Raw genomic sequence first — 24,656 nt, forward strand, 5'->3', positions numbered from 1 at the left:
CTCTGGCCAGATCATTGCATTAAATACCGGTGCAAACAATAATGTCAATAGCATCTGGACAGTTTCATGCCATATTGTAGAGGTATACCAGGGCAGGACCTTATTATTCAGTCTTCCAAAATCTTCACTGGCACACTGCTCCAAATTAATCCAGCTGGCCCTATTTAACAGCTGCTCATGACCAATATGGCTCTTTGACTTAACAAAATTATTTCAGAACAATTATTTATGTTGTTGCTAATTTTACAACAGCATCTGCAAAAAGATAACTCAATAAATTGCTTCCTGTCCGCTGGGAGTGGGGTTCTGGAAGTCGCGCATATTTGAGAGTGCTGGTTTGGATGGTGAATATCCCATTTGTGATGCTTGATAACCATTTCCCATCACTGCTTTCTAGCTATTTGAAAGTCTGTGTATGTGCTCTGTTCTCAGCCACTAGCAGTAGCACTTTAATATCGCTCACCTCAACAGAGTCATATTTTTGGTTAGTTTTCCTTCCTCTTAGATTTTTAATATTACGGTATTACGATTTCAGTTTTGGGGATGATCTTAATCTTCAGGTTGACTCATCACTTTCCCGTTTCAGTTGGATTACTTTCATTACTGGATTGCTTTCATCTCTCCCAACACGTTGATCTTCATAGCACCAGTTGGCAAAGGTCTGTTGCTAGCTGTAACTGGCAGCACTCCGAAACATTTTTCTGCACTGTACGTTGAGAGTAGTAAAATTTACAAAAATAGCTATGAAAATCTGTCACACCAAGTTATATATACACTTTCTGGCTACATGAAGGATGAGCCATTAATCAGTATTGTGAAAGTCAAAGGCCATCACAAGATCTTTGTGCCCTCTTAATGCATTCTTTGCCTCGTGGTGATCAGTGAGGTTAGCTGTTTTGGCTGAAATTTGGATGAAGAGTTCATAGGATCATGTTCCTCTGAGCCATCCAGCAGGCAACAGGTTAGATTGGTGGTTTCTGTCCTTCAGTTTGACCAGCTAGTTCAAGTAGTTGCATTCATTCTTTAACTACATAACACAGTCATGGTTCTGTGTGGCCTGGGTGCTAGGCATCTTCTCATTTTCTTTGTCCATGAGGGATAGGTTACCTATGGTCCTTCCCTCCAGCTGCTAGATGTGAGACTGGATGTTTCACCGAGAGGGGCAGACGGTTTTCACTTTGGTAAACACACTTTGGCAAAAACATCCTCGAAGCAAGCCGCCAGAAAGTCCCTGGACATGTAGAGCTGTGCGTCCCGAAAGCCAAGACATTTCCCCGAGGACTAATCCCAGCATCTACAGTTGTGGTGTGCAAGGTGAAAACTTACTTCCTGGCCATCTTTGGCCTTCATGAATGGAGTGTCATAACCTCTCTGAGAATTGCTTAGTGAAGTCAAGCTGAAGAAAATGCCCTAAAGTGAATTTTATTTTATTTTATTAAAGGTGGCATTGAGCATGAAAGTGTCTTTATTGTGCATTTGCTATTGTGCAAATTCCAAGTATAAAATGTGATGATAATTGTAAATACTACAGCTAGATGGAGGGATTTATTATTCAGACAATATTTTTTGTTATATATAAATAAAATAAGGGAAACAGGGAAAGAACAAGGCCCACAATACAAAAACGTTTAAGGCAGAATTATGGTATTACTTTATCTTAAAAATAGGGATCATATATGATTAATCTGATTGTGTGTGTTCTCAGTCGAAATAAGAATTGTGGATTATACAGTATATGAGATTAATCACAAGGATATCGCAGTATCACTTCAAATCTCAAACGTACATACAAAATAATACGTGGATGCCTCTGATTCGAACAGTACATCTGTTTTGTGTGTCGGTAGAATTATGTGTACACATTTATTTGAAATATGTACTGTCACTTGCACTTTCTTCTTTAAATATGTTTTTGCATAGCTTGAGAAACATGAGATAAAACCAGCTGTATCATCTCTACTTCAGCCGCCGGCGTGATAAAGTGTCAGTGTTCTACCATCCATTTCATCATTAGTTCCCCTCCATCAATTCACGCATCTTTAACTTCACCAGCCCCACATTTTCCAAAGACATTTAAATACAATTACTTCATTTTTCATGGCAGAGGAATCTTGCCTGTAGGATTTCTTTTTCCCATTTATGAAAAAATGAGATCAGATATTATACTACATTTCCGCTATTCTTTCAATTTCTTAAACCAGCATGTCTGCGAGTTTTTTTTTTTCCTCAAGCGCTTTCATTATGCCTTTTTTCTGTAAATGTAGGTTCCCCAATTACTGAGAGGCTCACCTCTCTGGTAACAAATCCTCCTCCGGGGCCTTGGCAATCTCCACTGCACCAACAGGAGGCAGAGCGCATCTCTCGCTGGTGTCACTACAAGCCTGCAGGCCTTCACACATTTCCCCTTTATACGCTATTTCGCTATACACTGTGGCTTTCTAGTTTTCACTTCTGACATACAGTAGGGACCACCTGTCCCCTGGGGAATGCAGGTCTGCCCGTGACGCTGCTGGGGCTCAGGACCTCAGCCTCAGCCTGCACTTCAGACATTCCCCCCAGCCATTATTCTGAATGACCCATCCAGGGCAGAGGGAGAAGGGATTACGACTTTTTCCAGAAAGGTGATGTCAACAAGTGGCGAGTGGCGATAAAACTGCCCAGAGTTTACACGAGCATAATACAGTTTTGTTTGTGATCAACCTTCAGAGCACTAGCTATTACACAAAGCTGTTGTACATTAGCACATCTAATACTGTACGTGGAAGCAAAAAAAAAAAGAAAAGAAAAAGGAAAGGAAAATTGATTTAGTAAAACCAGGATTACAACCAAATTAATGAAAGGTGCCAACAATAGCACAGGAATGGATCTGGGCAATGAGTTTCTCTGACAGTGATACTCACATGAAGTCTAGATACTCTTTTATGAGCCTGATTACCCAAAGATCAGTTGCTGAATAACTGAGTCTTATATATGTCCACTACTGCAAACCCTAAGTTCACTACCCCTGTCCAGATTTAACTTGTGTTGCCTGCTTCTCCATTGACTGCATACTCAGCTTGGCTATTTTAGCTAGCTCAGCAGAATTGAATTCTGTGAATTTATTTTTAATCGGGTAATGATTCCAACCAATTTTGATCTCTAGGGCTAACAGAATGTTAAGAAATAACAGAAAAGGACAGGAGACAAATGGAGCTTTAACAGTTTTGCTATGTGGGTCTCGAGATCCTTCTTTTTAACTATTCCTCTTGTTATCATTGATACATGGAAATGACCTCTAATAGAAAAGTTAATTTTACAGATAAAAATATTTCAGTTTTGCAGTCTGGGAACAAGGGTCTGATTTGATAATGTCACCTAAAAGTCTGAAACTCAGACTTTACAGTTAAGTCTGTCAATGCTTAATGCCACACTAAATAGTTTGGCAAAATTATGATATACATCTTTAGTAATTCACCTCCTCTTTCCAGTTTTCTAATATTTGGGGCAGACAAAATTTGGAGTAGGTACAGATGGAAATGCATGCTCAGAATAAGACTTAGACTTGCAGTCTTTTGCACTTCTGTATCAGTTTTTGAACAAAACTGCTGTTTTGTTGTTCACCTTCTTTAATAAACTGCCCATTTTGCATCTGGCAGCATAGCCTGACTCAGCAGTTCCTGCTGCTTCTTGATGTTTAGATAGAATTAGCTCTAGCTGTTTGATTTTCCTCAGAAATCCCAGCGATTGTTGGCCATATCTCATCTGTTATTAGATCTGCTTGGGAACTGCGTCACTGAAAGGTTTGTGAATAGAAGATTATAAATGGCTCTGCATTGCCAGAGTGGTGTATCGCATTAAACGCTGATGAATCATGCCAAGCACAAAGATTGTGTGATTTATGAATCTTAAAGCAGAATTTTGACATTTATCTTTACAAAGCTCCCCTGCCTTTAAGGAGTATGTATATTTTAGGTTGGTATTCATCAACAAATATTCTCCTTTTATTGGAACTAATTTTGCATAGCCAGTCACTGCTTAGACATTTGTTTTAATCCTTTGTTTCACCAGTAAACTGAGAACAAGATCTCATAATGAAATCATACCATGTTGACTTGTAGACCTTTTTATACACCAGTGCATTTACTGGTGTAAATAGAGGAAAGTACCTTTCTCAGGGGTACAGCAGCATGGCAGCTGGGATTTGAACCCATGACCCTCTAGTCTGTAACCCCACTGCCATAAAAACATATTCTCAACTCTTCGTTGGTATTATCACTGCTTCTCAGTATCTTAAATACTTTATTAAGCCCCATCTTTTCAAGACTAAAGAGATTCACCAATTTTAATCTGACTGTGTGAGACATTCCATGAAGGCCAGGAATTAACCTTCCTGTCCTTCCCCCAGGTCCTTCCTGCACTGTGACAGGTGACTGTCCTGCTGCAGCAGAGCCTTTCCTGCAGTGAACACACCTAACTAGACAGCCTTCGCATATCGGTCATCCACCTGTGACACAAGTGCACTAACCTCTCGGAGAGCAGCATCTTTGTTCAACTCAGCCCTCCTGGCATCTGTGGGAAAGACAATCTGCCAGCACTCACTGGTTAAGGAAACCTAAGGAATCCATTAAAATATATATTTAAAAAGATGAATTATCGTTACTCACACTTAATTAAATTGGACTAAACCCTTAATCGTCTATCTGGATCAGTTGAGAATACAGCATTATCCGGCTGTGTTTCTAGCCTACATGCTGTAGGACTCGGGCGCCGATTTTGGGCCAGTATGGTCCTTATCTACACTCTGTGAGGAAGTAGTTAATGAAGAGGTTTTGTAGTTTTAAAAAGTGTAGAATTTAGAACGAGGAAAGAAATGTTAAAATTATGCACTGCATTGGTAAAGTTGATTTTAGAGACTGTGTGCAGTTTCAATGATTTTAGTGGGCAAGACAGGCTCAGAGATAAAGAAAAAGAATCTCTTTAGTCTTAATCAGAGGAGTTCAAGGTGGCTTGATGGTAATATTTAAAACTTGACAAGCATTCACTATGTGAGCCTAATGGATTGCTTCAGTTTGGTGCTGATAAGTGTTTAACAACCTAGCTTTGTAGCGACAGATGGGTCTTGTCTCTATTTCTGATCATGTAAGTAAAAGGTTCATTATGAATACAAAAGCTTACCAAGATGAGGAAGCTTCCCTTTAGCAGTAATCCAGCTGTTGATAGGTTGTTCGCAAATGGCTGATTAATTATAGAGTTCCCTTCAGACAGTTGTGGCTCAGCAAAGCACAGAAACACAACCTGTCTCACATGAGTTCAGAGGTAACCCTTTTTCAGGCTTTGCTATGGCTGTTGGTTTTACATTAAAGGGGTTTAGATTCTTATCCCCACATCACTTGTCAAATGACTTCTGTGCTGACTGATGAAAAGCAGCAAACCCAACTGCCAGAGAGACTTGCTACATGAGCGCAGTGCCAGCACGCTGACACTACGTTTTGAAGGTTGTTAAAAGAAATTGGGCTGCGGTGTTAAAATAAGTGTAGCAGTGTATCTCTTCATCAGGAAGCCAAAGTAATTTCTCAGACTACTGAGCTGATGGCTTATCTTAATTCAATTTAATTCTGCACTGCCATGCCATGTGCAGCTCAATAAAAGTGTGAAACGGAACTTGATTAAACCCCTTGAAAAGGTAGTTGCATCAGTTTCCTATTAAAGCTTTTGTTGAGAGTTTAGGTTGAAAAAGCTCAAAGCATGCAAGAAGCTATCACTTTGATAGAGCTGGTATTTTTCCAATTAAAGGTAAAAAAGAGTAGTTTATTTGGAGTGTGCAGTTTTTAATTTGTGTGGGACCAGCGTGTCTTTGACTGTTGCTCTACTGCTGTGTTGTTGAAGAAATTATCATCTCTGTGAAGAACGTCTGTTCTGGTGCATCAATACAGGGTAATATTCACCCTTTCGTGAATGAAGGTGATGGAAGACCAATTAGTCTGCTTCTTTAACTGGACTAGACCAATCAGTCTGTCCAAGGATTAGAACTGATTGTAAAGGTTTTGCCAAAACCTAGATTTAAGTATGTTTGAAAAGGCTGATGTAGGCCATATGAAACCTGGAGTGAAAAGCATGTTTAACAAATGCCTATTCTAAACAAATTTGAAATTTCCTTTAAAAATTCAGAAATGCCATACGAGCTTCAAACAGTTGCTCATCCAATGTCCTGTGTCAAGAGCTGTGATTCTCAGTGTGCTGGTAAATCTGATTGATTGTTCTTCCTTATGTAATGTGATTTTGCTAGTTGTTTACATCTGGAAGTTTTTCAGATTGCTTCTAAATTGCAGTCTGCATTGAAAGCTGCATTGTATTGAAGCGCAAATCTTCTATCTACTTTTTATTATTCCTAAATTTGTCGTTTTGACTGAGAGACAAGACTGCGCCTAGCTTCTCTTAAAATATTAAAGAGGGTAGGGGGGTTAAAGGTGTGAGTAATCAGGCTGTGCCAGTAACAGATTCCCTGGAGGTCCTCTGATCTGAGAATGAGCAGCAAAGCTCAGTATTCCTTTGTCTTTGCAGAGGCAATGAGAGTCATTATCACACAGGCTCTCATCTCCTATTACCTGTAATGGGAGCTGACAGTTTATTTATTCAGCACTGGCAAGAGTCCGCAGTGCCTTCTGCTGATCCCGTGTGAAAACACACAACTCCCTGATGCGCACGCCCCCGGAGCGAAAGGAGAGCACGTCGTCGAGCGCTGGCAGAGCCTGATGGTTTCAAGACTGATCAACACAAGCTGCACGATGGCTCCCTCTCTCTATTAGTGTAGCCTTTCTTTTGCACAGACATTTTTGGATGAAGGAGGTAATACACTATTGGAAGGTCTCTGGGTCAAATACTATCATCTTTAATGATTTTTGCCAAGAATATCCATCAGTTTTCTTACCACTTTGTTCAATTCAAGGTCGCAGGGAATCCTAAGTCTTCTGGCAAGCAGCGAGTGCAAGGCAGGATACACTCTGGATGTGATGCTAGTCCATCATAGGACACACATACATACACTCACACCAGGGCCAATTTTTTTCTGTTTTAATACTTCAATACCTGATGAATTAAGCACTTCTTAAGCAGTTTTTAGAACTTTTCCTCCTTGTTGCTTACTTATGGTTTTAAACTTGACTGTAAAGTATTTATAAAAGCTTGCTTAGCATAAAAGTGTATAAATAATGTATTACATTGTTATCACATTACAGTGTATTTTTAAAAAAGTTTATATAATCATGTCTGTATTTGAGTACTGATATTTTAAGGGAGTGAGTTTAAATATATTTCCAGTAAGCGTGTTTATAATTATACATTAATATATTAGACATACAGTACAGTAAACATGCAAAAATAGAAATAAAGATTTCATGATGTGATGATTATATCCTTATTAAGTGTGCAAGCTCAGAATTCATGAAGCCTAAAAGAAGATTATTTAGCTGTTGCCTCAGATTTGATAAATCATCACTCTCTTGGTTATAGAAATGTTAAAAACTGATTCCCAGTACTGTTAAACGAGTCTTTTGACCCCAGCAATGCAGATCCCCACTTACACAGCTGTGTGTGCTGACTACACTTTGCCCCATTCAAAGGACGAACCCAGGGTCGTTGAATGGAAATGGAAATAAATAGATTTCCAAATGGTTATATTGGGATCAAAATGTTTTGTTATGAGAAGATAACTAGTTAAAGTAAATGGAATAGGAAATAATAGTTCGCACTGTGCTATTTTAATTCTTAGTTATAATGGCCTCCTGTCATTTTGTAACCTTTTTTAACTGTACTATAAGTACTCACTAATAAAATTGTATTTACATTAATTCTCATATTGTGTGTATCCCGATAGCTCAAATTTTGTTGATTTGCATGTCCTGTCAAGATTTCTTGCTTCTTTGATCTGTCATTATAACTTATGCAGTACAGGGATTACATTTGGATTAAAGTACTATATTTATAAAGCATGATATTCTCTATTTGCTTTTCCCTTTTAATGTATGCACAGTGGTTGTCTGTTAACATGCCAATGAGAACACAAACATTAAACCAGGGAAGCACATATTTTAGTGAGGAATCTGTGAGAAATGAATAGCACAAACAAAATGTTCATTAGTTGCCCAGTTTTATTAACAAATTTGTACTTTCTTCTCATAAGAATATATTTTCAAGTGAAAGCAACTATTGCTGACAAAGTAAAACATACAGACTTTTTACTAGCAGCCTCTAAATGTTGGCACATTTTTCTATGGGGTCTTTGACATCTTCTCAAACTGTTCAAAGATAATTGAGCACAGAATAATTTGAGAGATTTGCTGCAGCAGTGGAGATAAGACTTTCCTTCCATAGCTGCTGGAAAAATCTAAACGAGCTCAGACTTCAGTTCATTTGAAGACATGTTTCTGTTCCTGTTTCCGAGAATCCTCACAAAAGTTTAAAGTGATGTAGTTTTCCAGTGCCAGGCTCTGTGGGGTTAATTCTTCACAGGTCTGAAAGGAGATATACTGTAAAAAGGACCTAAGGGCTCCAGTTTTTACTCATTTGGTCTGCTCAAGTAAGGATGTTTGACAAAATAGGAATAACATCCCTTTGTGGTGGAAAGCTTTCCTGAGTTCTGAGCAGTCCTGGTTTCTCAGTTTTTATTCTTTCTTCCTGCTTTGAAGGGCTGTTGAGTGTGGCAAAGCTGGGAATCGGGACCACCAAGCAGTCTGGAAGCAGCGGAGCTTGTGATGCCTCGGGCCCAATTCCGAACCCCAGGGAAGGAGCCGGATCACTGCCGCTCCCTGCCGCGGGAGTCTTGACAAGCAGGACCAGTCCCGGGGCTGGTGAGGCACGTGGCCGGCTGGCTGCCCGCAGGGTCTCTGCGGACAGGGGCGCCGCCAGGGGCAGGATGGTGCTTGTGGGCTCCGGGCTGGACAGGAGTGAGCTGGTGAGTCTCCTGACCTGAGCTCTTCCTTCACGCTGTGAATCAGTAAGGCAGTGCTCAGTTTACACAGCCGCTCTGTTCCTGCAAGATGTCTATAAATCAAAATCTTGTAAGAACTAATTTCATATAAAGTTGCATGTGAATATGTGGGTGCTCTATGAGTGCACTTCCACCAGAGAATTGAAATCCCAAGGAAAAACAATTACTTTTCAACTAAATGCTTGTTTAGTGTTTATCGATTTCTCTGAATTCATGGTCAGAGAAGATGTTGGACGTGAACCCGTGAAGTCAGGACACTTCTTTGGTGAAAGTGTCTGCCGTTCGAGGGCCTGGAGGGAAATCTGGGAATGAAGTGTGGGGCTTTAGAGAACAACAGCGAGAATCACAGAATGGCTTCAAGACTGGGGATAACCGGTGATTAAATCTACGGAGATGAGCTTACAAAAATGAAGAACAGCATTTATTTCAAATAATCTACTTTTTCATTGCAAATGGAGCTTTTGCAGTTTTGAGGCGTGTGACGGTTCAGTTTGCACAGAAATACAGTGGGAAAATTAAGTCTTTAAACAAACATGTTAAGGAAATCAAGTAAAAAGTATCTAGTAGGTCTTTATTAAAATAAAACTTGAATGCCAGCTGAACAGATAATGTTGTTGGGATATGTCCTGTTTTTTTATTAAACCAACCTCTTAGTGCAACTGATGAGCAAGACTATATGTGGGTCTGAGGAGTCACAGTTGTCACTACATCACTGACCCTGTAAGACGCTCTTCTGTCTCAAATAACACGCAGTATTTATCTATACAGTTATTCACTGTCACTTCTTTAAAAAAACAGCTCTATACATTTTATGTCTATATTCCTGCATGCTGTGAAGTAGTTTGTCATCGTTAGCTTTGATGCGTCGATGATGGGACTTTATCGCTAATGTCGTTATCCCCCTGCTGTTCCCAGCTCAGCGGACAGGGATCCGCTCTGCACGCAAATGCCTGTGCAGCTAGGAGTTACAGCTGGCTGGGGGTTTTTACCATGGAAATGTGTTATGCAGAAACAGAATCAGTGTATATGTACATAAGTGTTATTTCTGTGCACACTGCAGATCATGGTGCAGAAATTTGCAAGGAAAATGGATGGAACCCTCGCAGCACAGGTGACCCCTGGGACCACACACGTCATCATGAAAACTGGTAAGTCCTTGTGTGTGTAGTTTGCATAGATTGATTTTTGAGTTTTTGGTTGTTGAAAACATGAGAGATACCCAAAATTAGATTTGCTAACTATGAATAATGGTGGAGGCTGGGATATTGGCATGGAGGTCACAGACTTTGTGAAAACCATGATTTTTGCTCGTGTCCATGACTTTCAGTTTCATCCCCATGGCTTTCAAGAGAAGCGTGTTTTGCAATCCAGCAGTTATGCCTACATATTGTGAACCAGCCCAACAGACTTACTGTTGTTGTTGAGCTAATGGCAGTCTGACATTGACACCTGCTAAATGAGTAAAACAGCAAATATCTGCATACAAGCATGATCTGCACAACATTCCCCAAATACCTTCCATGAAAGGAGAGGTTTTCTGCTGTTCTCTTCATGCACCAGTTGATGACACATGTAAAGCAAGCTTTGACAAACGCTTAGAAGCATAGTCCCATAAGTATGAATCAGGAGTGCTTTAATCTGCAAGTGGAGTGAATGAAAACTGCAGAAAACAGTGTCAGAGATGTTTTAGACCAAAACTGATGAATAACTTGAGAACAGACATTTAAAAACTTACTGAAACTTTCTGTGCAGGAAACATTCCCCTGTACACTGCTGACAGCTGGCTCTTAAAAGAGTGTTTTAAATGTAATCTAAAAAACAGCTGAATTGTGCCAACTGCTTCTCAGCTGCAAAAATTACATTTACTGAAGGTTCTTGAAACGCATATAATGAAATTAAAGGAAATACGTAAAGCCTGTGATGGGATGAGAATTGTGCAGAAGACACCTAGGTTTTCAACATACCAGCAGTTCTGAGTGAACTGGAGTGTGAGTAAGAACTGAAATTGGATGTGCTTCTGTTCTAGAAGCTGGTGAACCTTAAAACTGTGAGCCATGCTATACAGGAAACATTAACTAAATACAAGACTTCCTTCCACTGAATCACTGCTGTTGTGCCAGACAATGCACCTTACGTACATGAGGAAAGACTCTGGAATGGGGTTTGACACCCTTGTTTTCTTGGCACCTTGATCTGTTGCACATGGTTGGTCACCTGTGGTATAAAAAAATGATAGCAAACTACCTGGCTGTAGATGTGAAACAAGTTTTTAAAGCCTGTCCTGCATTCCACCACTTCCAGAAATAACACGGGAACATCTGCTTCAAGGCAGCCTTGTTTCACACACACACCATGCACAGGATGGCCTCTCATTCTTTAAAGAATATTATCAGTCTCACAGTTCATGCACAGCAAAACCAGTTTTTCTTTGCAGTCACCTGGTGTTTATGAGCAACAGAGCATCCTGCAGCAGTGTACACCTCACATCACACAGGCTTGTCCAAACACAGAGTCTAATTCATTAACATGTTGTCACAAATGACATGAGAGACCTTCTGAGAGGATGCCAATGAATGTGGTCACCCAACTAGAAAAGCAGCACTTCGTGACAGCGCTGAAAGCATCTAAACGTGCAGTTCAGCCCTGTACAGCTCAATCAGTTTTATCAACTGCCTCTGTTTTTCTGAATGACTGTCGAGTATTTGATCCACTTGGAGCAAGAAACCTAAACGTGGATGTTCAAGTGTTTCGGGACATTCCATTGTTTGAAGACGGCAGTGTAGCACAACATAAATAATAAGACACAGGAGCCCATAGCTGTGAGTACACCAGCACGCTGATGGCAGACTCATGGCACCTGGGCGCTTCGCAACTGTGAATTCAGAGCTGCATCAGCTCTGGAGGGGAATTTAAGGTCACCTGAAGCCGAGCCAAAAGTGGGTAACTCCTCAAAACAGCACTCCTAAACATTGGAGCAGCTTGAGACAGCCAGTCAGCCTGGCCACCGTCTGAGGGATCAGGTCCTTCCCGGTTCCCGACAGCAGCGCTCCTCTCCGTTTAAACATGCTCTCCTTGTTAGAACGCACGCAAGTCGGCTGCTGACAGGCCTCGGCGGGAGAGAAAAGGAGCTGAGACCGAACAAGTGAAACGGGCAATGAGCCTGGAAGGAAATGCCTCTGACTGAAAGGGACAAGGGGCTGGCCAGAGAGTGGACGAACAGACTGATGGCCCGAGTCACTGTGCCCGATACCTGAGGTGCCAACCGCAGGAGCTGGAGTTTGAGACAGATCTTCAATGAGACACTGAGAGCAGCCCAGACAGCTGCAGGCTGATGAAGAGGTTGTCTGTCAGTTCATAGTGTGAACGTGGGGAAGATTTATTTTTAAATGAATAAAACTGCAATTTCTTTCACTGTTCCTGCAACAAAGATCTACAACAGGATCGCTGAAAAATACTTTTTTCATTTTGGCTTGGCAAAGTCTGGACCAACCCCTGCCTAAGTGTCATGGCAGGACCTGAAGCAAGATGTTCAAGCAAGGATGCCCTCAGTTGTCACAGATGTGAGACAGACAGAAGCAGTGCTGTAACAGATTTATAAAATAAAAAAAAGCTATATTTTATGCCTTTTATATGTTATAATGTTTAAACAGGTTATCGCCTTCTGTTATTAAAACTTTCATGAAGATCTAATTATGTTTTAGGCTCAAAATGTACAAGAATATGATTTACAAACTTCTCAGCACTGTGTGTAAGTCAGGAGTTTAAATCACAGTGTCAAATATAGACCCCAAAGAAATCTCATTCTTAAAAAGTGGAATCTGCATATTCTAGGCCCTGTGTTTTAGTGAAAAAAAAGTTTTTTCCCATTACTTTATTCTCCCACTAGAATCTTCAGTGATTTTCAGCAAATCTGCTATAACTGGTTTGTGATTTTTTTCCACATTTTCTGTGATAAACATCCTCGCCCTAATAATAATTAACTCATTAGCATTTGTGGATGTTGTTAAGAGATTCCAGCACAGCCTAGTTTATCATGGACAGCTGCATTACTCTTCTGTCCAGTGCCTAAGCTCAGTGAGTCCTGTGCCTAAAGCCTGATGAACCTCCTCCCTCTTCTGTTACAGTGCTGACTTCCATACTAATTTGTCTGGGGTTTTTAATGCTGTTTTCTACAGAGACACATTTGTTCAGACGGCATTAAGTTCTATGCACTTTTTGCGGAACTGTTTCCGTGGCAACAGGCAAGTGTATTTTCTCGCTCTTGATTGGGGAAACACTAGAAAGAGGAGTCTCTTTCTTTTGCCCACAAGTATTTAACAGCAGATTTCAAAATTGTCATTTTTGCTAGTGACTGTGTGTTATCAAAGTAAAAAGAGTAGAGTCCACCTTTGAGCCTACAGGTTAATCTGGCAGTATCACTTAAATGCATTGTTGTTGTGTATTTCAGTAACGGCTTCCTTCTTGCCATCCTGTCATAGAGGACAGATTTATACAGTGCTTGGAATGCACTTTGAGTTTGACTAGTCTGACAGACTTGACCATACCAACCTGTAACTCTTTCAAAGGTGCCTGTGAAAACTGTACTCTTGGTAGACTCTTTGCTCAGTTATTCAGTTTGGAGGGATGACTCGATCTGGACTGGGTCTTGGCGATGCCATATACCTGCCAAGTCTTAATAATCGTCATGACCATGCTTCAGGAGATATGTCCCCTGATCTGTGCCTTTCCACATCTTTGTCCCAGATGTCTTTTGAAAGCTCTTTGGGGCTCATGGTTGTGTCTTTGCAATCTTTGTAATACACTTCCCAGCACATGGAATCTACAGGAACTGCTGAATTAATCCTGATGCTGAATTAATCCTGAAGAGATGTTGCTCACTGCAGTTTAACATAAATGAAGACCAGTTAACTTAGTCTGTGATTTTGAAAGCTATTGCTTATACAAAAGCTTAATTAGAAAGACTATTACAAGGGAGGTGGACTCTTATCCAACAAATGGGGTGGGATGTGTAGATAAATGAAAAATGTTTAATTTTAATTCCAAGCTACAGTATAAGGCACCAAAATGTTAACATTTTTAACAGGGATGTAGACTATACGTCCTGTTTTTCCTGAGACAGGGGGGCGCTAATGTCTGACCTCTCAGAACCACAGGGAGAGTTTGTTTTTTAATCTGTGCCAGATCTTGTTTCCTTCTTTATCTTATTCTTATTTTTTTGGTATGTTGTGTGTTGGGGTACAATTTTTAAGAAAGCTGTGCCGTGAGACATAACTGATCTTATAATAATAATTTCTGCTCTGGCCTCCCCTGGGCACTAAAAAGTAAATATGTATGAAAAATACAATAGGGTATGAATAGAGAAGTGACTATTGTCAGTTGTCATTGCTGTGGGCTAATGGCCTTGCTAACCAGAGTCGCTGATTGGTCTTCCCAGATCCGGAGCTGGTCTGCGAGAGGACACTGAAGTACTTCCTGGGAATCGCTGGGCGGATGTGGGTGGTCAGCTTCCTGTGTGAGTAAAATTCGCTTTCTGCGTCCCTTTGCCCTGGCAGCAGATGTTCACTGTCTCCTAGGACGCTCCCTATCCACGCTGTTCTAGTCGCCTGCTCTATATCCACCCAGGAGGCCAGCTGCAATCTTTCCTTCTCACTTTCCATTCTTCTGCAGCGTGGCTGCAAATTCATCTCAAAATGAAATGGCGGATCAATAAACAGTGTGTGAGAGTGAAAGGACAGACCCGTCTTCCCAGCAGAGCTCCTCTCTCTTCCCTCCCGCCTCCCCAGCTCCTCGGCTCAGGCCGGGTCTGTGCCAGATCTGTGCCCCATCGCTTACTCACAACTTTCCAAAACACACGATGCCTGTCCATAGCTTTGGAACATGATGATAATGTCCCATGAAAGCGCAGTTTCATATTTTAATCCCCAGGAAGCAGTTTAACCATTGAGGCTTTGAGTTTGTTAACACAGTATGTTGAAACAGTGAGCTGTGCTTGAGAATGTGAGTCTTCAAAAAAGCACGAGATATGCATGAGAATTGAGCAAAGTCATTTTGTGCTAGCTAAATATGCCTCCCCTTTATAAAAAGTGTGAATCTAAAATATATAACATTTATTTAATAAAAATAAAAAAGTAAAAAAACTTCTTCAATCAAATAATTTAGGGGTGGAAATTATAGGGATGATAACCTGGCAGGGTCTGGCCTAAATAATACAGTATGTACCTTGGTCTTAGCTCAGTGAATATTGATGACACTGCAGAGCATGTTGCTTTTTTAACTGAGACCACTCCTGTCTTTAAACTGTCTCCATTATGCATTTGGCAAGAGCCCTTAATTCCTCTGTGTAAGGTGCCTGCTGTCCTGCTGCCTGGTAGTGCAGGATGTCATTGGTTGTGTCCTGCTCACTCTTTGCTTGTGTTCTGCCTCTCAGGGATCAGGGAGTGCTTCAGGCAAGGACAGCTGCTGGATGAGGTGGGTGATTGCTTACCAGAGTAGTGATGTTTTCAATTGCAAAACTCTCTTTACATTAGGAGCACCCGAGCCAGATCTTCAGAGACCAAAGCTGCCATTCCAAGACTTGCACTGTGTTGATGTCTAGTTAGTCAATCAGTCAAACTCTTCACAGCAGGGAGTACTGGTTTAAGTCTGTACTTAAGTATTTGGGATGCAGAACCAGAGATCCCCCCGCTAGTTCCCATTGAACGTTTTAATTTACTACCATTTGTGTGACGAAAAAAGTCCTGATCCACTAATATGTAGTCAACAGTCCTGATCCAGAGAGCCTTTGCAGCGTGTGTTAGAACGGTCTGTCAGGGCTTCTCAAATGACACAGCCGGTGTCCAACTGCGGCACGTGTCCAGCTGTCCTGTTCTCACAGTGTGGCGCAGCAGCAGAGGGCCATGTAGTGTACCTGTTCAGAGAGGAATGTACTTTGCCTCTTTCTTCGGAGCTGTTACAAGTTCTTTTTACAATCAATATCACAAACAGATGCACATAGAACATGTGATATGGCATATTTCGATTTTACAAAAGGGTTTGATTTGCGCAAGAGATTATTTTTTAAAGTGAAAATGTTAGACTTCTAATGTAATGCATCTGTTTAGATTAAAACTGTTCAATGGATAATAAGCAGAGTACACATAAAAATGCTGAAATAAGGTGATTAGTAGAGAATCACAAGGATTTGTAAAGGACCACAGCTCTTTCTAATTTACACCAGTGATGTAGATTCTGTTAGTATACTAGTCAGGTTCACACATAACAAAATAGAAAGATCAGCAAACAGTATAAAGGCTTGAAAAGGAAATTCGAAGAGGTTTAGGGAAAATTCAAGACTGCATAAATATCTGCCAGCTGACATTTAATGTAGTGCAGAGTGTTATATACTAGTAACAGAAATATGAGCTTTAAAAGATGGGATAGGCTGAGCTTGAAGTTATTCAAGAAGGCATTTGTTAATAATCATAGGTGTTTAGGTTGCCACATAATTTTCATCTTCTGGACAATGTGAAGAAGCAATAAAAGGCAAGCAATGTTAGACTATATAGTCAAAGGTGTTGAATTTAATTAAAAGGTTGGTTTAATGCAGTGCACTAGTAAAATCTTCTCATTCAAAATAATTTTACTTCTGGTTTGGAATTAATCAAAAGAAGAGTAACCAGTTGTATTTGAGAGCTTAAAGGAATGTCCTGTACTTACAGGCTACAAAACCATAACCTTTCTGATCACTAGGTGTATTTAAAATCTTCAGAGATATTGCCAACCCATTGGACATTTTCAAAATGTCAGTAGTGAAACAAAAAGAGAACACAGTGAAAGCACTATTAGGTGAAACAATTACATAGAGATGCTGAAGGTTAATACAATGAACAGTTACACAGTAAAAGCTGTGTGCCTCTAGTATGAATCCCCGTGCTACATCTAATTTAGATATCTAGGACATCTATTTTGTTTAGCTTTTTTGCTAATATAGGTAATTTGTATTTGAACTAACCAGTAAATACCCCTGCTCACAATTTATTTGGATAGTGGTTTGTAGAACAAGTCATTGGGCTGTACAAATACACCTGTTTTCCTGTCACTTTAGGTGGCAAGGACACAGTCAGGCTCTTGACTCCGAGAGCTGTGAATCTTTGAGCTCCACAGTGCCATCAGTACGAAAATGTCACTTCAGTCATGTAGCATCTGGAGAGCTTGGACAAAAAGACTGTGTAGTTCTTTTGACAATGGCCTGAGGGCAGTTTCAGGTTGAAATAGAGAGATAACTGGGCCTGCTGAGAACTTGCTTTCTGCACTATGCTGTGTTCCTCAAAAACGGAAATAGTCTTTGGATTATAGCAAGATGCTTACATGTCACCAGCATTTCTTTGCTTCATGTGAGCCAAAGCCAGCTTTGAGCCTGAAGTGAGAAGAAAAGACCTAGCTAGTACCTAGAGGGACCATCACCACAGACTATACTGTTGAAAAGAAAACAGTGCCTCAACAAGAGGTGATGCTTTTCAGGTGACATTTTAAGAATGCAGTAGACTGATATTTAGAAATGCTGCAGTAATTTTCTCCCATTTCCCTCTATGTGCTGGCTAGAGCTTGGTGCTCTGGTGCAGAATGGAGGCCGCCCACATCAGGGCCTTCTTGTGAGACAAGAAGAATGTGCTTGTAAGCTGACATCTATCTTTCCTTGCAAAGTGAAATCCTTTGCTCTCTCTGTGGTGCAGGCTGCCTTCGAGGTGAAAGGAGACGTGATCAATGGCAGAAATCACCAGGGACCCAGAAGAGCTCGGACAGCCACAAGGGAAGAAGTAAGAACCTCAGAGTATTGCGTTGTGGGATCTAGCTGTAAATATAAAAATATCTAAATACATCTGTTTCAAGAATCACCATAGAGACAGTTTTGGATCTTTTAGCTAATTCTGTAGCAGAAATTAATTGGACAGAAAAGCTGTGTAAACTTTAATCATTACAAAGTCTGTGTTCTCAAAATGACACAATAATCAGTAAATCAAATATCAGAGATATGTAGCTGATCTTAATCTGCCGTCTTCCTTTTAGTCACACTGATACAGAAGTTAAAGCATTTAATGCCAGCTGTCTGTTCTTCTTCCTACATATTTCAAACAATTCTTAATCTTCATATGGACCCAACAGTTTAGAAGAAATTACAGATAAAAGCAAAGGAAAATGCATAATTAAAAAAAAGTTTGATTTAAGCGGGTGAGGTGAAAGAGAGCAGTTGTTCCATATTTAGAATTAAACCTTTAAAAACAGGTATAGCTGTATTATTTTTTCTTTGAAATGGAATTGGATGCTTTGAGATTTTCTTGATTAAATAATTCCAGATTTTAAAACAAATCAAAATATCAGTTGGGTTTTCAGCTCATAAAAGGTTCTTTTATGTTGACAGCCAGCTCCATGATCTTAAATACAATGTTTGCTCTTAGGTAAAGATGTTGTAAAGCCTTTTTTTGTTATAGTTACTGTAAAGGCAAGACAAATGGCATTTACTTTATTTAAGTACCTTGCCTAAATCAGGCATTCTGATATGAAAAATTATTTTGGTATTTGGTATTTTGGTATTTGATATCTGAAAGCTAATGAATTTAGAAATTGGAATTGGTCCTCCTATCTATGAAGGAGATGATTAAAAACCCAACGTGCAGAACAAGACAGATTGGATTGTGTGTGTTTGCAGACTGATCCTGCATTTCATGAGAGGCGAGTCTCAAGTGTCTTCTGTTGAGTGCAGGCGAAGGGGGTGGAAAGAGAAGGCAGGAATATTGTATTTATTTCACGGTTAGCGTGCGACTCTTGGATGGAGCAGAGAAGCTTGTGTACCAAGACGAAGACAAAGCAGTCAGTTAAGTCCCACATCAAAGTCAGTTAAAATTTGTTGGACTGTTAAGTAAGTCCAACACTTTGTGTTTGTTACTGGAGGGTATCCTGCCATTAAACAGCTGCCAGGAGCTGTGGTTTACACGCTCAGTCTGAGGTGACAAGGCACAAGTGGAGAATCTGGGAGTTGCGGGCTGCTTTGTAGAAGAGAAGTACCATTGTCCTGGGAATTGACTGTCCTGTACAATATTGCACACAAGCAGCGAAAGATATAAACATCTTCTGTCCTGGTAATTACTAACCTCAATTCTATTACTTTTGCCTGTTTTTGGAGAAACATTTAGAATCAGGTATAAATCCACTGTTATGCCACAAAAGCTTGTCTGAGCTGAGTTGGGCTGTGCGCTGTTTAAAAAACATCCCATTTTTGGGAATTAGGGATGTACTGTACATGGACTAGAGCCAAACAAATGCCTTTTTGCAATGACTCTGCTCAAATGACTGCTGCAATGACTTTTTGAAATAATCTACAGCAAAAACAATATTTTGGGTCTGTGACTGGCATATGAAGCTAAACACTGCTGATGACATAAATGATAAACTTTTTTGGGGGGTTTGTTATTTTGTCACTGTTAAACCTTTCAATACACAAAAACATGCTCCTGTATTTGCACACACTCTGTTAAAAGTCTGACTTTAAGGTTAAGCTTCCTCATACTGTCTGCACATTAATAGTTATCTGATGTCATCTGGCGTTTGCTTTGGTTTCTTTCTGCATGTGCCGTGTGCCTGTGTACAGCAAATCTGTGCTCTTCTCTTACCTCCACTTTGCCCAGCTGGAAAACCTGTATCTCGGGTTCGATTGCAGTTTGAGGTGGTTGTTTGAGTTTCCCTGTTCTTCGTGTGTTTACATGGATTTTTGGCAGGTACTGGAGTTTTTCATGGTTTTAATTTTATCCATCTTAATTACTGACACATTGCTGTAAATTGCTGCCTGTGGGTTGTGCTGCTGCACTTGTTGCACTGTGTGGGCCTGCTTTAGAGCAGTGCTTCCCAGTCCTGGTGCCCCACACCTGCTGGTTTTCATTCTCGCCCACCTTCAGAAGATACCTGAAGCCTTGTTTGGTTTAGGAAGTTGCTTTAATTGAATATGTACATATTTTATTATAATATTTTTGTTTCCAGTCACAAGTTTGAGGTTTTATTTCACTTATAAAATGCAGCAGTTAAAGCTCCGAAGATGTTTAAGAGCTGAGAATGAGTAGTTGTAATTAATCCTTACTGTTATTAAGTCTATGAACGGTATGATCGTGTAACTCAGAGCTCAGTTGGACTAAAAACCAACTTGTGTGTGGGTTTCCAGGACCAGGACTAGGAACCGCTGCTTTAGTTCAGACCATCAGTGGCTTTTTTATTCTTATGCAAACCACTAGAGGGCGATATCTCACTCTGCCACCATTTGTGACGAGCTGTGCCCGGGGCTGCACATCTCTGTATCCAGGATGGTGAGCTTTCAGTGGCTTTGAGATCAGGCGTCACTTATGACTGTTGCACTTTATTCTCTATCCTCCCTCCCTGCTCTATCTGTCACCAAGTCAGATGTCTGTTCAGGAGCACGGAAGCAAAACGAGACCAGATGTCTTTTCCCTCTGACCTTTAAGTTGTTTTCACACAGATCCTGACTGTTTAACTTCCTCCGCCAACACACCTTAAATAATTACTCCCTGGCTGTAGGTTACAGTTATTTAAAAAAAAAACACTTTTTTTTTCTATAACAGAGGTCCCCAGCACTCTGCCCGTTTTATGCTGAAGCTGTAGGCAGAGTAAAGCTCATCTCTGAGCTGCTCTTGCATTTTGTCCACCTGTGTAACTTAGAATTTGCCAAGTGAGCTATTTCTTTGATCTATTTTCTTGTGTGGAGATTCATGGAGAGTAATTACACAGTTGAAGTTTGAAGGGGACTTCCTATCCTGACAATACCTACTGTTCTGTTTGTCAGCGTGCATTCCTATTGATATGCCTCTAGGAGGCTGCTATCTGACTTATGAACAGAGTAAAAAATACCTGAAAAGTTTTAAACTGCACATCCCGAGAGACGTGATCTGGAAACCTCAAGATGATTTGAGTAGTTTTAAGCTTCTTTAGTGCCATACAGCATCCCAGAATATATGATACTCAATATCAGTAGAAAGCAAATGAGCTTCAGTTTCTTTTTACTCTTGATCTGGGCTCAATTAAACGGGCACGTACGAGACTATAATTTATCTGCAATGGAAATACAGCCAGAGCAGTGAGTGCTTTTTGGAGAGTTATTGAACAGATGGATCAGGAACAGTCTAAATCTCATTTTAGTTTATTACCCACTTTTATTTCCACTCCAAATAAAGTTTTAATGTAGTGTCCTCTCTCCTCTCTCTCTTTTTGTGTTTTTAGCTTCTTCTGAGCAACTATGAGATCTGCTGCCATGGATCATTTACAGATATGACCACAGGTAAGAGCTACTGGAGGGAAAGTGCGCTGTGAGGTTTTAAAGACAGATGGGATGTTACCTGCCCTGTCAAAGCCAAACACTTTGCAGTCAGTTCTCACTATTGTATTATACCTGACTCTAAGCCTCTGAGAGAGAGTTTTAAAGGAGCCACAGTTAATTTGGAATTTCAATGTGAAAACCTTGAGTTTGGGAATTACCCATGAGGAAAGTAATACAGGGAAAAAACTGGGCCCAGATGAGCAGCACAGTGCCTGAATTGGACCCCATGTGGAAAGAGTCTTTAATGTATTTAGGAAAGGGATGCAGAACACAGCCTCCATTGCTGCCTGATATGGTGACTTTAACTCCACCTGGGTTTTTAATTATCTTGGTTGAACGTAGACATAAACTGAATCATCAGAATCTCCAGCAGATTGTGCAAAAGTCATCAGCAGTCAACAGCATCACAGTGAGCAGCTGGAGGCTCCTTGGCGCCAGGGGCCCACAAGCTCACTCACATATCCACTTGGTCATCAGGATGGATGGATTTACAGGATAATAGAACACTAGTGACAGAACTAGGGGCTACAGAGAACATGTGAATATATTGTGTAATTGAATGTATAGGTTTTGGGAAAAAAAATGATTTCACGAGAAACTACGAGGGAATATTCTGTAGAGAGAATTGGCCATCAGTTATATTCTGTATTTGAACGTGTAGTTGTAACATGTTTATTACAGATGAGGGTGTTATCTTTCTCATCTGTTCTACTCCAACGTTTACCATCAACTTCATAATTCAAGCCTTTTTGCCAAATAGATTTTAAAAAATTAGAGCAAGACTGGTCATGTGATAAGATTCAGAGATTTTGTTTTATGTAAGGTTTTTGCATTCCACAGCAACCTTTCAGTTTGGGATAACAATGCTTTTTTATTTTTGATTTGTGATCCTAAAAGCTGTGGTGTTTGAAGGCTTTGTGAAAAGCTCCCGTTCTTGCAGGACAAATGAATTTCCGCCTCCAGCAGAGGGTTGCGCTCCTGGATGAAGGCCTTCCCAATTCTGCTGTCAAACAGTTGTTTTTCTGTTGTCATCCTTCTTGCCTCTGAGAGGACTTCTTTCCTTGGCTGAACTCAGCCAGTGCTTCTCCATGCCTGTGTGTTTTCTCAGATTGTCTTCACTGTGTCTTATGGTAGAGCGACAGTATTGATCACGAGGCCTGAGGAGTCCTAGAATAAAATAAATGGATGTGGTTAAAATACGCAAATGGTGTCTTTTAAACTAGACATAGCAATGTTTTTTATGACTGGCCTGAAAGCATTCATTGATGTATTGTCCCAAGAACTGGACTAATAATGACGCACAAATCTTACTGTATAAAACATTTCTTTTCTGATGCACACAATAAATATTGAACACATTGCCTAAGAGACTGAAATATGGTAGTCTTGTTGGAGCAGCTGATACAAATTATGCCTGTATAATTTCACTGGTTTCTTAATGGTATTTGTCCTCTCATCTAGTCTGAACTTATTGATTGCATAGTATAGTAGCTTCCAAATTCATTTATACTCTTGGCAATGAAACTGTAAGTTGTTTTGGCAAAAGAAAAATGAAAAGTATGTGTTGCATTAATAAATGAAACATGACAAATTTAAAGACTCTCTGAATTGGATGTCACAAAAGCAAACCTGAACAGCATAATTGTAGATGTTTTATAAATGTAAATTCAGCATTATTCACACCCCAGAAATCAATATTTCTTTGAATCTCTGTGTCTTTGTTGAGAGGATGAAAGGTGCCTGCTCCAGTCTTTTAATAGGTTCATACACTTCTCAAGTCTGGGTATTGTGAAACCATTTGGATTAGTCCTACAGATTCGTAGCCTGCTGGAAAGTCCCATTGCAACCAGTATTAAACCAGACGTTTGTATAAGATATTAGGATATACATTGATAACCCACGCATTGCTCAATTCTGTCAAGGACCCGTGGCCAGAGGCTGCAGAATATCACCCAAATAGAACACTCTGTACTCGCCAACATTCGCTTCACCTTCCTATGCTAACCACACCACATGTCCAAAAACTCAATCCGTGATCCAGTCAATAGCTCAGTTTGGAGCAGGAGTCAGTCAGCTGGAGTCTGGCAAATTCACGTGTTCTCTCACTAGATTCATGAGCTCGGCCTCAAAATAGCGGTCTTGGCCGATTGTATCCCGATGATGTTGGAGTCTTGGAAGAGTCACAGCTGTGGCCCTCATGTGAGGGTCATTTTTCAGACCGCAATTCTTGGGTAAAATGTTCTTTCTTCCTTTTCTTCGTTCACCACACTTTAACCATACCTTTTTATGGATTTTATGGATCACTACAGTAGTTGAGATTGGTAGTCCTGTACCTTAGATCTGTGGACAATATCTGATTTTCTCCATGATGATATGGTACTGATATTAATGTACAGTAACAATGTTAAAGACTACCAGAAGGTTCTACTTTCTGAGGCTTTGTGAAAGTACTGGCTAAATAAAAACATTAGGTTAAATAAAAACATTAGGATTTATTTTCAAAAAGTTAAAATATTTTAAGTAGTGTGCATTTACAGTATGTAATTAGTTTTGACATTTATGTTATCCCACAGGATGTTCGTATGTTCACATACCTTTAAAGTCCTGCTTTTCCAGTCACACTGAAAAGTAAATAGAAAGGAAAACACAGTGTTTTGGTTGAGTTTTCTTCAGGTATGAGCAGAAGGCCAAAATATTATTGAACTAATAATCCCATCCAGACAATTCTTATGGGATGTCAGTGTCTTGTTTTGAACAACATGACTGGGCAGCTTTGTATAAAGAAGTGCTTCCTGTTCTGTGTCCTGAATTAATCTTCCCTTGATTTTCATTTTTGTCCTCAGGTCATCGTGACTTCAATGTGGCTACTGCAATAGTCTGTCAACAGGCTGTCTCCTCTGATTATTGTTTCAGCTGAGTTCTAAAGTGCAGACTAATCTTCCTGTTGTGTTTGATAAGGATTTTTAGATTTGCTTTAATCTCTTAAAAATGTTGAATGGTTGGTAATTGACATCCACCCTGTACCATTTTCTGTTTTAGAGCTCCTTCTTTCAGGTGTGTTTGCTGCAATGCAACTAACTGTACTTGTAATTGTAGGAATCTTTGGTACTGTAGATAATGTTTATCGTTTATCATGTATTCATAGGGGCTGGCCACCACTGGCCTATTGGATTATCTTTGTCCAAGTCTCATGATTTTGAAAGGTCAGTGAATTACAGAATTCCCAATGGTCATGACAGCAAAATCACTGCTGACCGCTGTTGTTCCCCTTTGCAGCTCATTGCTCAGATCAGCAAGGTTTTGATTGCTTTGATATTTTAATTCCCAACAACTGGG

General features: G+C 40.2%; 1 protein-coding gene across 2 annotated transcripts in view; it reads left to right on the forward strand.

Annotated features, from left to right (window-relative positions):
* si:busm1-163l24.4 (BRCA1 DNA repair associated) overlaps positions 1-24,656 on the forward strand; it is a 48,601-nt gene that overhangs the window by 16,064 nt on the left and 7,881 nt on the right. For both annotated transcript variants that reach the window (XM_015361847.2, XM_015361848.2), the window contains exons 13-18: positions 8,664-8,929; positions 10,026-10,113; positions 14,400-14,477; positions 15,393-15,433; positions 17,677-17,760; positions 21,224-21,281. In XM_015361847.2, the coding sequence (XP_015217333.1) occupies positions 8,664-8,929; positions 10,026-10,113; positions 14,400-14,477; positions 15,393-15,433; positions 17,677-17,760; positions 21,224-21,281 (615 nt within the window). The remainder of the gene's footprint in view (positions 1-8,663; positions 8,930-10,025; positions 10,114-14,399; positions 14,478-15,392; positions 15,434-17,676; positions 17,761-21,223; positions 21,282-24,656) is intronic.

This window comes from Lepisosteus oculatus, chromosome 28, assembly GCF_040954835.1.
Source record: "Lepisosteus oculatus isolate fLepOcu1 chromosome 28, fLepOcu1.hap2, whole genome shotgun sequence".
NCBI classification, from domain to species: Eukaryota; Metazoa; Chordata; class Actinopteri; order Semionotiformes; family Lepisosteidae; genus Lepisosteus; species Lepisosteus oculatus.